Consider the following 16,605-nt stretch of genomic DNA (forward strand, 5'->3'; position numbering starts at 1 on the left):
TAAGTCCCCTCCTGTCAACAATAGTTGGGAATTAAAATAAAAGTCTAACCTGTCTTTTTCAAGATAGCGGTGCTCTTGTGGATTTAGCAGAATGCCACTGGATCCATCAGCTCTACTACTTGCCTGAAAAAGTTCACTGTCATCTGACATAGCTCTTGCCCAGTGAGATTACTTTAAGACAGAATTCAATAGTGAATCATTTGCTTTGCATGTGGGAAATGTATCTCATGGAGAGCCTTTGTTCTGAAATGGAAAGGAAAGTGAAACTGAGAGATCAGTTTGGTGCTGTTACCAAATTAGAAAAGAAAATTTAAAATTGCATCCTTAAACTGCAGCACCCTTGCCCCACCTACTCTAATCCCGCTTTCTGAAGTTGAGAGAAAATGAATAATGAATTACACTTGCCAGAAACGAATTATTTTAAAATGAATTGATACTTATAGCAATACCTATATGCTTATAATTATCCAATCTGAATTCTTTTGGTATTTTGCAGGTATCCCAGTACGAAAATCATTTGGACAAGATCCTTCATTAATGACTTTTCCATCCAGTTCAATTGCTAGTCAGGTAGAAGGCCATTCTGATTCAGAATACGAGACCACACCAGCCAGATGCCAGCCTACCAAGAAACTGCTCCCTGATAGGAAGAAAGCTGCCAGGGATCGAGCAAATGAAAAACTTGTGCAATTCATTGTCAAGGCCAGGGGTGTGGAGAAGCACCTTCAAGATGTAATTAAGGGGAGAAAACATTCCAAGTGGCTTGAGGAGTTCAAAACCCGTACCCGCAACTCAAGTGTTATTGACACATACCTTGAAGATGACTGGCAGGTGGATAAAGTGATCAACTACTTGAAAAGTGTCTATGAAATGAGTGTGAGCACAGAGCTGTTGTTAGACTATGAGAGGTCTAGGTTTATCTTGGATGTTCTCTTGCCAGAGGTGAGTTCTAATTGAATAATATGAATTGCATTCAAGTATTATGGATTTCATTGCATGGAAGGAAATAAAATTGTATAGGCTGTCTCCAGTTCGTTACTGAAGCATTTGGAATGGAAAAGAAGAAATGAGTAACAGCCTTGGCTTTGTTAACTAGAGCTTTATCATTAGCTTCAGTAAGCTAACATTTGGGTTAATTTACAATTGCATAAGCTTGTACCTAAGTTTGGAAGATTTAATGGGGCATGTAACTAATGTGGTTAAAATGATAAAAAGAATTTGATAAAGTTGATATGGGGAAGCAATTTCTGATGGGGAATTTATAGCAAGACAAACAATTTGAATTGGCTTTGCAGGAAGTACTTCACACAACTGCTGGTGGAGGATCTGAAATTCCCTTCCCAAATACTGTGTGCTGAAATGTTTCAATTCAAGAGATAGGAGCAGAGGAACGGTTCGGTTATAATCTCTTTGCATTGATACAATAGAAGTGATGGGCTACTGCACTTTGTCGTTCTGGAGTTGGGGAGGGGCAATAACACATTGTGTTTTGTTTCCTGCTCCTTTTTCATCTAATGTTTAGTTACCCAGAAAGATGTTTTGGCTAAAACATGCTAGGATAAGGCTGCATGTAAACTTAGCAAATAATCAGTGGGAAGTGGGAATTTCATTGTGTGGATGAATACAAATTCATAGAGTACTACAGTACAGGAAACGGGTCATTTGGCCACCAGTGTCCACTCTGACCAGTGGGCTCCCATCTGTATTAATCCCATTCTCCGGCATTTGGCCCATAAGCGATTCAGATGCTCATCTAAACACTTCTTCGATGCTGTTAGCAGCTCTCCTTCCACCACGCTCTCAGGCAGTGTATTCCAGGATTTCTCTGGATTTTAAAAAAAAAAGTGAGATTGTATAATCTATTCTAGCAAAGTACTAAAGTGTTTAAATTTAACAGAAGAAAGATGGTTTAGTCTTGTCTTTATTAATTGGATCTCCATGGTTAACAAAAGCATTTGTCAGATGAAGTGAATTTTTTTCCCTCCTGAGAATCATGATTCTTTGGAACTCTCTTCCTCAAAAGAGTAGGGTTTGAATATTTTGAAGGCAGAGATAAATAGTTAAAAAGCAAGAGGTGTGAAAGGTAGACAGGAATGTCGAGTTGAGGTTCCAGGACTTTATTAAATGGCTGAGTAAACATGAGAGGGCAAATAGCTTGTTCTTCTAATTTGTATGTTTATCTAGCTAAACCTTGGCTTAATTACTGGATTGTATAATGTTGCATTTTCTCAAATTTTGAATATTGAGTGTGGCAGAATTGTTTTTTTAAAAACAAAATGTTTGCTCTATTTCCATCAGAGTAACATGTTAATTCCCTGAACATACTATCAGGATAGTGGTGGATCTTGTGAGAACAAAGTGTTGATGGGAAATGAACTTAAATCAAGAGAGGACAATTACTGGGAACAAAAATAAAATTAACTTGCAAAATACAGTATACCGTCAGCCATCCAGCATATATGGGGAGTCAGATTGCCGGTTGCATGAGAATTGCACAAGGAAAAATGTTACTGAGCATCACACTGCATAAACCTTTAAACTGCTGAACTATGTCATCTTACCCTTTTAAATAACAATTTCTTACACTGCAAATCTATATTTTAAGGCTAACCAGTATTAAAGCAAAATACAGCAAAAATAAATGAGATGATTCACTATAGTCACCATCACAGAAAGTGCCAAAACTTTAATGAGGATATTGCTACTAATCAGCTACAACTGCACATCCCTTGTGTATAAATGTAAATAAACTATAAATATCTTTTTGCACTTAATTTGCATAACACTTGAATTGGAATTTGCTGTTTAGGCTTATTTTCATAGCAACAAAACAATTTTCTGTAGGCTATGCTTAGAGTTTTATGCATAGCCCAGCCTGGGTTAGGCTGCCATTTAAAAATCACTGTGCTAAATGTCAGTGCAATTTATTCACTGTGTTCTGGATCTCCTAATAGCATCTCATCAGATTCAACAGAACTCAATAAGTCAAAGGCTAGGGAGATTTAGGCTTACTAGCCTACTTGAATAGATCTCTTGTGTTCACTTGCTTGCATGCCTTCCATCTCATGTAAAAAGTGTGAATGAAGAAGGTGAAACTGAGTTGTAATTTGAGCAGAAAAGCAATTTTGTTGCTCAACAAGTTTCAAGACATTTGTGAATCCTTCCACAGTCATTTTCCAAGAGTTTTTCCTCTGGCACCCCTTCATCATTTTCTCCAACTTTAGTTTGTTAACCTTCAAAACATTTTCTAATAACATGTCACCTGTAACAGGAGCATCCTTGTCAGTTCCCAACCACTCATTTAATTCACCTGTCTTTCCACCCCCCCCACTGGATTTTCAGCAGTTGTAAAGTCTACTAGTTCCATGAATTCATCACACGGTTGCCATCTGCTTGCCTTTATGTGCATAGAATCCTTCAAAAACTGCTTTGGGTGATCCCTTCTTCAAACGTGACAAGAGTCCATAGTTTTTGTCAATATCTTTGCAGTATTTCACTCTTCTCCTGTTTTCATGCACAAGGTGCATTAAAAATTGAATTTTTTCTTTGTAGTTCATCAGTCTTCTCATGAAGTCACACTGGTACATTTTGACACATTGCATCATGCCCTGATCCATTAACTGAATTAAACTTGTCAAATTGGCAGAGACATAAATATTTCCATCTTAAGTTCTTCTGCAGGAGGATGAGTGCAGCAGTTATCTAACAAAAGCATAACATCACTATCTTCATCCAGTCCTCCTCCTTGTAACTGTTCTTTTGTGCTCTGTTTTATGATAAAACCACGAAATAAAAGTGTCTGCATTACCTTGAGATTTATAATCAGTGGGAAGATGAGTGATACCTCTTTCTGTATAAAAATAAACAACTTTGCTTTAAATATTTTTATTGCTCATCCTCAAATATCCTAGAAGGGTTGGTGAACTGACACCTTCTCACCTGAATCACTTACAGGTCACATACAGCCCAGAATGAGTAAGGATGGCTGTAATAAAAACAGAAAATGCCGGAAGATATTCCCTTTGTTCCATCCATCCCTCCTCCCACCTCTGCTACTGAAAACTAACTTGTATTCTCTTTACTATTTCCGATAAAAGGTCCTGGAAATGAAACATATTAACTGTTTCTCTTTCCACAAATGTTGCCTGACCTGCTGAGATTCCAGCATTTTCTGTTTTCGTTTCAGATTTCCACGTCTATGTTTTTAACTTTCAAGCGTGGCTGTAATGTCTTACAGGACATGAATGAATCATTTGGGTTTTATTGCATCATTTTCATGTCACAATTACTGGCACCACATTTTTATTCCTGAATGTATTTGCCTAACTGAATTAAAATGCCCCAATTGCCATAATACATTTTGATCTTGGATGATGATTTCTTGGTAATCATTCCTGCGATCTGGATTGTTGGTCCAGTCCTATTCACCCCTATTCTATGGTGTGTATGTCCTTCTCCTCCCTGCCCCACTCCAACATTATGGACTAAAACAACTTGTGCCTTTCATTATAGGCCATTATTTGTGCCATTGCAGAGGTTGAACAAATGAGCATCAAGAAAGCAGAGGAAAAGTATATGAAAGGGCCTCTTCACAGTGAAAGGTAGGAACTATTTGTGTAATCTAAGCACAAGTTGTATATTCATTAATTGACCAAATGAAGCTGCCCAAATTGCATAAATCAGTAGGTTGAATCAAACTGGTCAGCAGGCCCAACACACTTCATGAAATTTATTTTGCACTGAGTGTAAAGAACAAAAACTCAATGAAGCAGCAGAGAGCTGCTGTGTGATAATTAAAAGTTAAATTAACAGCAAAATAATAATTATTTAATCACTAACTTGCAGCTTTAACAGTGAAGCTAAGGTTTTTAAAAACAAAAAGGCTAGGAGAAGGTTGTTCTATCAGAGTAACAAATTTATAAGCCTGTCTCCAAAGGGAATAGAGATGAAATGCAAGATTTCTTAGATCATGGATGGGAAGCTGAGACCTATTGCTGGAATTTGTACATCTTGCAAAAGTTTTGGGATGCTTTGCGTGTCCTGGGAACCATATCTTAAGATCAAGCTTAGGATTTTTGTGTTTGAGAGGCAGCTGGAGTCGCTGCAGAGCCTTGGTGAGGCTGGAAGTTTCCCAGTTTGTGATATTTCAAACTATAGCCTCCCCAAACCCAGAGTTAGGATTGCAAGTGAGTGAACATCTGAAAGGGCAGGAATGTTCAAGGTATGTGCCACTGTCACACTAGTACTCAGCATTAGATACCCATGGAGATGATGATAAACAAACCTCCAGCTACTGGAATCTGAAACACAAACAGAAAATCACGGAAGAACTTGCACTCAGGCAGCCTTTGGAAAGAGAAGAGAAAGACTAGAGACTGCAGATGCTGGAATCTGAAGCAACAAACACACTACTGGAGGAACTCAGTGGGTCAGGCAGCATCTGTGGTGGGAAATTGATGGTCAGTGATTTGGGTCAAGACCCTTCATCATTCCATTTCATTCTACAGATCCTGCCTAACCTATTGAGTTCCTCCAGTAATTTGTTTTTTACTTTTGTGGAAATAAACCAGTTAACCTTCCAGGTCAAAGACCCTTCCTCAGAACTGGGGAAAAAAGTAGAATATTTAGTTTTCAAACAAGAGCTGGGGGAGTGGTGAGGTGCACGACAATAGACTATGTGGAGATTGGTTAAAACAGATTTGGTCATGAGGAACATAAGTAGTAACCACAGGGAAAACATTTAAAGGAAATGAGGTGAGAAAGGGACATGAGAATAATGGGAAACAATGAGAGTGCCATTTACTTGAAGTTGGAAAATTCAGTGTTCATTCCTGAAGCTTGCAAAGTGCTCAGGTGGAACATGAGACGTTGTTCCTCTAGTTTGTGTTGGGTCTCACTGTGACAATGGAGGAGGCCACAGGCAGGTCAGAATAGGAGTGGGATTGAGAATTAAAATGGCATACTACAAAGCTTGGCATCACCACCCATACGGACTAAACACAGGTACTCCATAAAGCAATCACCCAATCTACATTTGGTTTTTCCAATTTCGAGGAGGCCACATTGTGAACATGGAATGCAGTAGAGTAGATTGGAAGAAGTGCCAAGTGAATCCCTGCTCAACTTGGAATAATTGTATGGGTCCATGGAGATGATGATACCTTAGAGTGTACTCCAGAATGTGACACAGTGGGGCAAATTAACTGCTCAGTGAACTACAAAATATAGATGTGCATTAGTCATTGGGGGATTCTATAATTGGAGCAGAAGGCAGGTGTTTCTGCAACCATAACATGAGTCCTATATGATATGTTGCCTTCCTGAAATGGAGGAAGAGGGTGAGCCAGACTTGCCTCTAATGACATGAACTAGGTTATACTAATTTTGGGGGATGCAGCATTGAAAACAAGAAAGAAGGTGCACAGGAACAGATAGCACTAGAAGAAGAGAAAGTATGATTTTTGATAGGGCTAAGCTAACAACTAAACCAGTCTTATATATTCCTGTATGCTTAATGTGCTTTGTGCATTTATGCACAAGGTGGACAGCTGCATGTGCAATTGGCCACAAGGGATTCTGATGTGTGCCCAAAATAATGCCCTGTTTTTAAAAAAAAACAACAGTTGGGTACTAAAGGTGGGGTGTGGGTTTACAAAAAAAGAAGGGTGACTGTATTGATTACTGAGAATATTGTTGGAGAGAAGGGATGTTCTGAAGCAATCAAAGATGGAAATTGTGGTTAGAACTGAGAAACAATAGAAGTGCCATTACACTAGTGGGAGTATTTAATAGGCTTCCTGCTCTTATATCCAAAACCCTCAGAATGGATGTGATAAAGCACATCAAACGTCCTAATATTTAGAGAGATTACTATAAGGAGGAGAGAATTCTGTGGTGCATTTAAGGGAGCAATATTGACCAGCATGTTTCCAGTTCAGCTGGATTTGAATCGAGTGAACAAAATACTATTATTAGAGAAGTTGTCTAGGAACAGCATTCTTAGTTATTCTGTACCTCATGATCCAACGAGAAAAGATTATGGGCCACTAAAGTAAAATTAGTCACTCTGAGAAGGCCATTTGCAATAGGATGAGCACACTGGGTAAACTTGAATGGAAGATTGATGGGCAGGAAAGTAATTGAAGGGTTGGCCTTGTACCCAACAGATGAAGCTACATCAGTTAAAGAGCAGTCCCCCTGTGTGATCAAACAGGGAGAGTAAAATAATGCAGTTTAAAATGGTGTATGATAGATGTCAGATTGATTACACAAGTGCGAACCAGATGAATTTCAGAAAGATTAGAGGGGAAGTAAAGATGGAAATAAGGAGCAAAGAAATAGTAAGAAAGGACTGGCAACAACGTGAAAGGAAATGTAGAGATCTTTTACAGGCGTATACAGAGGAGGAAGAAATCAGGGTCCAAAAAGGAGATTTACTCAGGGTATGGCCTAGATACCAAATATATGCATTAATCTTTACTAAGGAAGATCTTGCTGCAGTCTCAACAAAGGAAGATGTAGTTAAAATACTGTATCAGCTGAAAACTGATAGGATTATTAATTAGCTGTAATTCAAATGGATAGGATGCATCCCACATTTCCTGAGAGAAGTAAAGGTGGAAGTAGCAGAGGCGTTGGCCATAGTCTTCCAAGCAGCTGTAGATATAGGGATGGTACATGAGGACAAGAGGATTGCAAATGTTACACTCTTGTTCCAAAAAAGAGTCCAAGGACAAACCCAGCAAGTACAAGCCAGTGAGTTAAAACTCTGTGGTACAGAATTTTATAGAAATGATTATCAGGGACAGAATGAGCAATCACTTGAACAAAAGTAGATTGATTAGGATAGATAGCAGATGTGTTGAAGGCAAATTGTACTTAACTAACTGCAGAGAATATTTTGACAAGGTAATAGGGTTAATGAAGGAATTGTAGTTGATGTGGTGAATAAGGACTTTCAAAAGGCATTTGATTAAGTGCTGCACTTTGGGCTTGTCATCAGGATTGAACCTTCTAAAATGGGCAGTCACAGCATGGATAGAAGGTTAGCTAAGTGGCAGGGAACGCAGTAGTAGTGAATGGTAGTTTCTAGGACTGGAAGTAAGTGTACAGTGGTGTTCCCCTGGAGTTAATACTGCTGTTTTTCTTAATATTATTGACTTGGTGTACAGGGTCAAAACTTGGAAGCAGCATGAATTGAGAGCAGGATGAGATGGAGGAATAGGTAGATGTGTGACAGGTAAAATGATGAAGTACAAGGTGTTGCATTTCAGTAGGAAAAACAAGGAGGCAACATAAACTAGAGAGCAACATTCCCAAAAGAGCAGAGAGATCTGGGGGTATATGTGTGAATTGTTGAAAGTGGCAGGATGGGTTGAGAAAGTGGTTTAAAATAAAAATTCAGGTTACTGCTATTATTACCCATAATATTTATAATATCTAGACTAGTTATATCAGGATAGCCAGATACCAAGAGACTGACTCTTCTGGTGCAATACGAGTTGCACTGTAAAACACATTGCAATGGCCCAGCATTTCCTGGGAATGGTGAGCTAATCACTCCCCTATCCATCAGTCTGCAGTCGATTGAAATTTCCAGTGGCAAGTTAATCCTCTGTGCTAAGCAGGGCTTTGCAAATCAGATTTTACTCAATGTGTTCTTTGAACAGTAAAATGCAAGCCCACAAGGCCTCCTTCCTAAGGTAATATTCAAGCCCCACTGATGCAAATGCTTTGACATTCAGCTAAACTGTGCTCCAAGCCTAATAGCTGTCAAAACTGTCAATTTGAATGTTTGAGCAGAGGCATTCACAAATCATTAAAAGTTAATTATACTTTTAAATATTCAAATAACCAAAATGTGTAAGTACATTTAGGTTAACTTTGCTGATGCAAGGACAATGTAAATTTTATGTGTCTTGTCTCTCTTCCTAGCAGCTGATAAACCTGCACCACTTTACCTAGTGCATGTTCTTCCAGCATCAATGTAGGAAGTTGGTGCACCACTCCTGGACTCTGTTAGTCATAGTGCAGTTAGCATGACACCAGTGAGGACAACCTCAGGAAGTTCAGGGTTCATGCACACTTAATTACGGGAGACTTGCAAGGGGAAATGCTGATGTTTCTTTGAAAATCTGAGCTCTTTTATCTTTGGGAATAAGTGCTAAAGGGCATGCATTTAAGGTGAGAGGGGGTAGGTTCAGAACAGACGTGAGGGTTTTTTTTACTGAGAGAGTGGTAGATGCCTGGAAGATAAATTCATTGGGTATTGGTTTATTATTGTCACTTGTACTGAGGTACAGTGAAAAGCTTATCTTGCAAACTGATCGTACAGGTCAGTTCATTACACAGTGCAGTTACATTGAGTCAGTACAGAGTGCATTGATGTAGTACAGGTAAGAACAATAACAGTACAAAGTGTCACAGCTACAGAGAGAGTGCAGTGCAATAAGGTGTAAGTTCACAACAAGGTAGATTGTGAGGTCATAGTCCATCTCATTGTATAAGGGCTTTTAAGAGGGGCTTGGATGGGCACATGAATGAGAGGAAAATAGAGATATATGGGCATTCTGTAGGTAGGAGGGAACAGTTATGTCAGCACAACATTGTGGGCTGAAGGGCCTGTTCTCTACTGTTCAGTGTTCTGTAGTATCTTAATACACATGTTCATAATGTATTTGAAATAGCAGTTTACTTTAGCGGGAAAATATAGATTATTCTTTACTATAGGAGGAATTAGGTGGATAACCAAAATGCTCAAGCTAAGGAAAAGCCACCATGAGGTGAATTAAGTTTTGTTTCTCTAAACTTTGGTTGAACTATGTAACTTGAGTATTGGGGAGTTAAATGTATGATATTGATGGTAAAGAAACAGATTTGTATAGCCTGCCTTGAGTGAACCACCTTCTGATGCAGTCTGTTGGTGCAAATGCACTGTCTAGAATATTGATTAACATTTATTTGTCAAGGACATTGAGCTTCCCAGAGTATGAAAATAACATTGTGAACTCTTTTGAAATTATTTTGCAGGGAAGTTGAACATTTTAACAAGGAGATTGAAAAAGAAATGAAGCTGAAACAACAGCATTTGAATGAGGAGGAATCCACAAATTAAAGCTTTCATTCTTGAAATGAACATAATATATATATATAAAATTGAATGAAATCCATATTTTTGTGCATCAAAGTAATGTGATTTTTGATAAAGATTTGTTTCTTATAAAAATTGTTGAAGCCAAGGGTGTACAGCTAACTTGGGAGTTAAAATATTGTAAATATCCTATCAGAGGAGGGTTACTAATCAGAACAGACTTAAGTACTTTGGGTTTGAGTTTATTTTTTACTTTTTAAGTGACAAGCCATATCATTTCACAATACTTGGCATTCTGCAGGTGCAGCATAAATTGAAATCTTCCTCCTTATTTCCTGTTCTCAAACACACAGTATTTGTGAATTGTTGGTGTATTTGCTTTTGGGTTGCAACGATATTTCTCCCTGGACTGAATAATTGTGATATCGGGCTTTACTGATGCAGTCACTGAATGCAAAGCTTAATACACGAGGACATTGGCAAAAATCTTGCATTTGGAGAAACTTTTGGTGCATTTTATCATCTCTGTATACAGTGGTAGTTGAACATGCAACTGTTTTTGTAAATAGAGCTAATGTTTTCAGTTATCAAAATGTAATGAGAAGTGATGCATGTTACATTTGAATAACTTTTTATAAAATGAATACCCCATTATGTTTTGTATGTGTTGATTGCTGACTAATGTATAAGTTTGGCGTAGTTTCAAATTAAGACTGTTAGACAGAGACCACTAACTTTGGTAACAATAGCTGCAAAAGTCTGCACAGACTTCATCGGATTGGCAATGTAATGTAGATTCTAAGGTGTGATGTGAGCTGAACTTGTAACCTTGAGGCTTTCAATTTTCTTCATCTATTTAAAGAAATACTTTTTTTAAATCGAGTGAGATTCCTGATTTTTAAATTTCATAATCTATGCCCAGATGAGTTGGTGGATAACATGTTAAGTAAAATCAAATTTTTCATTGAGTTGACCAAATTTTAAATTGGTGCGATGTAAATATGGGGTCTGGACAGAACTATTTTTGAAATGAGTTATGAAATTTCCATGGGCCTGATATTAGTTATGTTCATTCTACTGACCGTATCCATGAATGTTTTGTGGAATGTATAAATTTAGAATGTTGAACTGCAGCTGTGCCTTCAGCTGTCAAGTCTTTTTTAACCAGGATTTCTTTGCTATTATTGGGGATATTTTGTATTATATTGCCTTTTGATTAAAAACAGAAGCACTGGGTATTGGTTGTTAGCTCGTTTCAATGAAGACATAAGATGAGCATTAATCTTAATTTTTTGTTGTACATATAAGAAATTTGCTATTATGGACTGCTATTAACTCAGGCAATCTAAATGTCGAATCTTCTCATTTGTTTTCTCAGTATTTTTGTTAATTTTCATACCAATTAATCCCTTCATAATTGTGAAGAGGCCTGGGAATTCGCATTATTATTGTGCCCCATCAAAAAGGAATGTATGGCAGACTTAAGAGTGTTCCCAACATGTTATGAAAATTCAGCCTGAACTACAGCTCGTGTTGGAAATTCATGCCCTGAAGGCTACTTTTCAGGATGTGGTGACTTCTCATGGTGACTGCCAACCCAAGCAACTTGGTAACCTGATTGACATCCTCACTTTGATCCCTGCAAGCTGTATGTGTTTTCAGTGAGCTCTGTTGTTGTGAAGGAATTCCAAACTGAAAACTCTTGAGGCAATTGACTAATGGGAAAGGGTTTAAATATCAGTGGGGTAAATCACAAGTTCAGGAACAATATCAAGCAAATGAAAGTTTACCTTGTATTGCCCAATTTTACACAATCTGCAATTTTAATAAAACAAAAGTAATTGAGAATGAAGTAAAGAAGCTGCATCTTTCCAATGGAAGCTCTACTGTTGTTCTGGGTTTGGATGTAGTGGTGGCTCTGCCACATGCACTTAAAATAAGCAGGTGGCACATGCACTTAAAATAAGCAGGTGGCAGATTAAATAGCAATGAGCAAATTCAGCACAGATTGGATACTACTCCATGAGAAGGAAAAGTAGCACGTATTATAAATAGATTTTTAAGAGGAGAAAGATATTTAATCTCTAAATCAACAGTGAACATAGCAAGTGAGATGCGGCAGAGTGATGAATGAAAATAGAAATTTGGGGAAGAGGTTAATGTTTAGGCAATGCAATGTTAACCTAGGTGTTTTCTAGTTCTCTGTATACTAATATCATCAAAAAAAAAGTCAGTCTGATAAACATAGAACATGCTGCCCCTTTTACTAAAGCCACCCATTTGCTCAACTGACCCTCCTCTGATACCTCTAGATTTGATTAATATAGTGCCTCATAACAATCTTTCTGGTTCTACTCTTTGTAATCATCCAAAGCTCTCGTCTTCATCCTGAATCAAAGAAAGTCCTGTTCACTAATTGGTGGTGGATATACATTGGCTTATTTTAAAATGGTTCAACTTTTCAAAATTCTTACTTTTGCTTTCGAATCCATGGCCTTGTTCTTTCCTAAATCTGTAATCCCCTCTAGCCTTGTAACTTTCTGAGACAAATGCACTCCTTGTATCATGGTCTCATGATCATTACCAAATCTCATTTTTGCACCATTTTGGTGCCTGTGCCTTCAGCTGTCGAGGCTTGAAGAATTCACTTCCTAAACATCACTGTTTCTTTAACAGAAGCATTAAGCTATGTTGGTGCCAGAAGCGTGGCGATGCTTGTGGGTTGCCCCCAGAACACACTATGGAATTATGCATTTCACTGTGTGTTTCGATGTACATGTGCCTAATAAAGATCTTATGTTTTAAATGATTAAAAAAAGTTACTATTAGATCACTAAAAAGCACAAAGTAACTTGTAAATCATTTTAAAATATTAAAATAACCTTGATGCAAAAAATGCAACTAGTCTTAGAACATTTATTCTTCACTACAGTAAATTCCACATTGAAATAAATGGGGTCAGGTCAGGATGCAAGGGCAAGCCATGTTGTGGACTTCAAGAAAACTGCTCTACCATTGGACTTCAAGTAGAGTCCAGCAGTGTGGTATAGCTGAGAACTTGCCTGTGGACCTCAGGCAGCCAGATTTAAGACGACAAATTGAAGGATAATGCAAAAAAAAACTGCAGATGCCTGAAATCCAAAACAAAAACAAGGCTGGAAGTTCTCAGCAGGTGAAGCAGCATCAGCAGGGAGAGAACAGAGATGATGTTTCAGGTCAATCAGAAGTGGACAAGTAAGAAGATTATTGTGTTTTAAATTGCAGAAAGGGGAGGATGGAAAGAATGGAACATCTGTGATTGGGTGCAAGCAAAAAGGTCATCAAGGTAACAATTACGTAACAAATAACAGTTGGAACAAAATGATACAGAAACAATTTGAAAAATAAATTGAAACAGCAAAATAGGGCCAAGTCTGTGAAGGAACAAAAAGGGTTTTACCTGAAATTGTTCAAAATCATTAAGTCCTGAGGGTTGTAATATTGTGTAGTCCAAAGATGAGGTGAAATTCTGGGTATCATTGGAGCAATGTAGGAGGCTGAAGATAGGTCAAAGTGCGAGTAGAATGCAGAATTAATGTTATAGGAGACCAGAAGCGCAGAATTAATGTTATAGGAGACCAGAAGCACAGAATTTTTGTGAGGTGCGCAGCGGTCATCTGCATTTGGTTTCTCCAATGTAAAGGAGATCATACCATAAGCACCGATTGCACTTAGCATAGTCCTGCAGAGCACTATTTCGTTATAGCATTCTTCGTCCTTCCAGTCTGAGCACTCGTAGGCACCTACCCTGCTGTACATTTTTTTTAAAAGAAAGGCATCTGTTCAGGCTGTGTGCTGCTCTGCAGGGAACCTGGTGTGAACCCCTGCCCTCCACGGGAGTTCTCATAGCAATGAATTGCCCGAAGGCTCGTGGAGATGCTGCCTACGAGGGCTGATGTTGGGTGCGTCAGAGAAAGTGGCAGGGCCGCTCATCACTGAGATGTGTTCAGGGCTGTACCTTTCCTACATGATGAGTGTAGGCCATAACTGGCGACTGGCAGCACCTGCTCCATGTGTGGACAGATCCTCCCATCTCTACTCACTACCTGTTGGATGTGATGGAAGCTGCAGTCTCCTTTGCTTGTCTGCACAGCTCTCCCCACGTCAGTAAGCTTGAGACCTTTAAATCTCAGGACTGTGGCCTTATTGCCTTAAAGCATGGTTGAGGCAGAGGCCCTTTCTACAGGTTAAAAGCACCAGAGCTATTGATGTGCTTGTACATTTTAAATCCAATGATCTGGCATGCTCAGGACTTTGGTGTTGTTGGATGTTATTCCCAACACATTTTAAATTCATCTTTTTCAAGATATTATACAGTATAAGAAATTTCCCAGTGAACCTGGTAAGTTTAAACAGAGACACAAAAGACTACGGATGCTAGAATCTGGAGAAAAAAAACTGCTGGAGGAACTCAGCAGGTCAGGCAGCATTTGTGCAAGGGGTCAAAGTCAAGTTTATTGTCATATACAATAAACTTACTTGCAAGAGCATCACAGGCACATAGCATTCGAGACACAACATTCACAAGAAAAGCATAAATTAAACAAATTATACAAGAAATTATACAATTAGGACAAAAAAAGTCCATTGTAGTGCAAAGTGGTCATAGTGTTGCTTTACTGAGGTAGTGATTAGGGTTGTGCAGGTTGCTTCAAGAACCAAATGGTTGAAGGGAAGTAGCTGTTCTTGAACCTGGTGGTGTGGGAATTCAGACTTCTGTACCTCCTGCCTGCTGGTAGCTGCAAGAAGATAGCATAGGCCGGATGGTGGGGATCTTTGATGATAGATGTTGATTTCTTGAGGCAGCACCTCACATAGATACTTATGATGGTGGGCGGGGATGTGCCCGTGATGTATTGGGCTGAGTCCACTATTCTCTGCAGCTTCTTAGGTTCCTACGTGTTCGAATTGTCATACCAGACCATGATGCAACCAGTCAGGTTACTTTCAACAGTACATCTGTAGAAGTTTGTAAGAATGTTCAGTGACATGCCAAACCTCCTTAACCTTCTAAGAAAGTAAAGACACTGGCACACCTTCCTTGTGACTGCATCTATGTGCTGGGCCCAGGACAGGTCATCCGATATGTTAATGCCCAGGAACTTAAAGCTGCTGACTCTCTCCACCACCGATCTACCAGTGTAGACTGGTGCATGTTCGCCGTCCTTCCCCTTCCTGAAGCCAACAATCAGTCCTTTAGCTTTGCTGATGTTGAGCAGGAGGTGGTTGTGGTACCACTCAACCAGGTGTCCTATCTCTCTCCTGTACACTGATTCATCAGCACCTATGATTTGTCCAACAACATCGGCGATATTTTGGGTTGAGACCTTTCATCTGGACTGGAGTTTAAAGGAAGAACAGGAACCAGGATACTGGTCAGTTTAAAAAGAGTGTGGGAACCAGAGCCCCAGCCAGTCAGAAGGGAGTGCAGCAAACATTACCTGGAGAGCACTATGCTGAACCGTTGGAATTTCCCAGTGGTTGGACAGCTGATTATCAGAGTTTTATATAGTCTATAGTTTTATGCCCTTCTTCCATGCCATAAATTTCTGATTCCATACTCCACCTTCCTCTCCAATTAAACTCCATCATCTGCAGCCCTTTGTTGCCTCCACCTGAGTTGCTGAGGTTGAGAGGGTTGACAGCTTCAAGTTCCTGGGAGTGAACATTGCCAACAACCTGCCCTGGACAAACCATGTGGATGCCATGGCTAAGAAAGTTCACCAGCACCTGTACTTCCTCAGGAGGCTAAAGAAATTTGGTTTGTCCCCTTTGACTCTCACCAACTTTTACCGATGCACCATAGAAAGCATCCTATCAGGATGTATCATGGCTTGGTATGGCAACTGCTCTGCCCAAGACTGCAAGAAGCTGCAGAGAGTTATGGACACAGCCCAGTGCATCACGGACACCAGTCTCCCCTCCTTGGACTCTGTCTTTACCTCTCGTTGTCTTGGTGAAGCAGCCAGCATAATCAAAGACCCCACCCACCTGGGACATTCTCTCTTCTCTACTCTAACATTGGGTAGAAGATACAGGAGCCTGAGGGCACGTACCACCAGACTTAAGGACAGCTTCTACCCCACTGTGATAAGACTATTGAACCATTCCCTTATACAATGAGATGGACTATGACCTATGACTTCATAACGTCCTTGCACCTTATTGCACTGCACTTTTTCTGTAGCTGTGACACTTTACTCTGTACTGTTATTGTTTTTACCTGTACTACATCAATGCACTCTGTACTAACTTTATGTAACTGCACTGTGTAATGAATTGACCTGTATGATCGGTTTGTAAGACAAGTTTTTCACTGTACCTCGGTACAAGTGACAATAATGATAAACCAATAAACCAATACCTATCACCTCCCAGCCTCTGTCGCTATGTCCACTCTTCCCTCCTCCATCTGCCAATCACTCCTCCTCACCTGGATCCACCTGCCAGCTCTTGTTCCACCTCTTTATACTTGC

The 16,605-nt window shown here is 39.3% G+C and overlaps 1 protein-coding gene across 9 annotated transcripts in view; it reads left to right on the plus strand.

Annotated features, from left to right (window-relative positions):
• The window catches only part of LOC127582473 (PWWP domain-containing DNA repair factor 3A-like), a 58,420-nt gene extending 47,676 nt beyond the window's left edge, over nucleotides 1-10,744 (plus strand). For all 9 annotated transcript variants that reach the window (XM_052037755.1, XM_052037761.1, XM_052037762.1 and 6 more), the window contains 3 exons: nucleotides 497-942; nucleotides 4,513-4,601; nucleotides 10,030-10,744. In XM_052037755.1, coding sequence (XP_051893715.1) covers nucleotides 497-942; nucleotides 4,513-4,601; nucleotides 10,030-10,114 — 620 coding nt within the window. In that variant the 3' untranslated portion in view covers nucleotides 10,115-10,744. The remainder of the gene's footprint in view (nucleotides 1-496; nucleotides 943-4,512; nucleotides 4,602-10,029) is intronic.
• The last annotated feature ends 5,861 nt before the right edge of the window (nucleotides 10,745-16,605 follow it).

This window comes from Pristis pectinata, chromosome 24 (genome assembly GCF_009764475.1).
Source record: "Pristis pectinata isolate sPriPec2 chromosome 24, sPriPec2.1.pri, whole genome shotgun sequence".
Classification (NCBI taxonomy): domain Eukaryota; kingdom Metazoa; phylum Chordata; class Chondrichthyes; order Rhinopristiformes; family Pristidae; genus Pristis; species Pristis pectinata.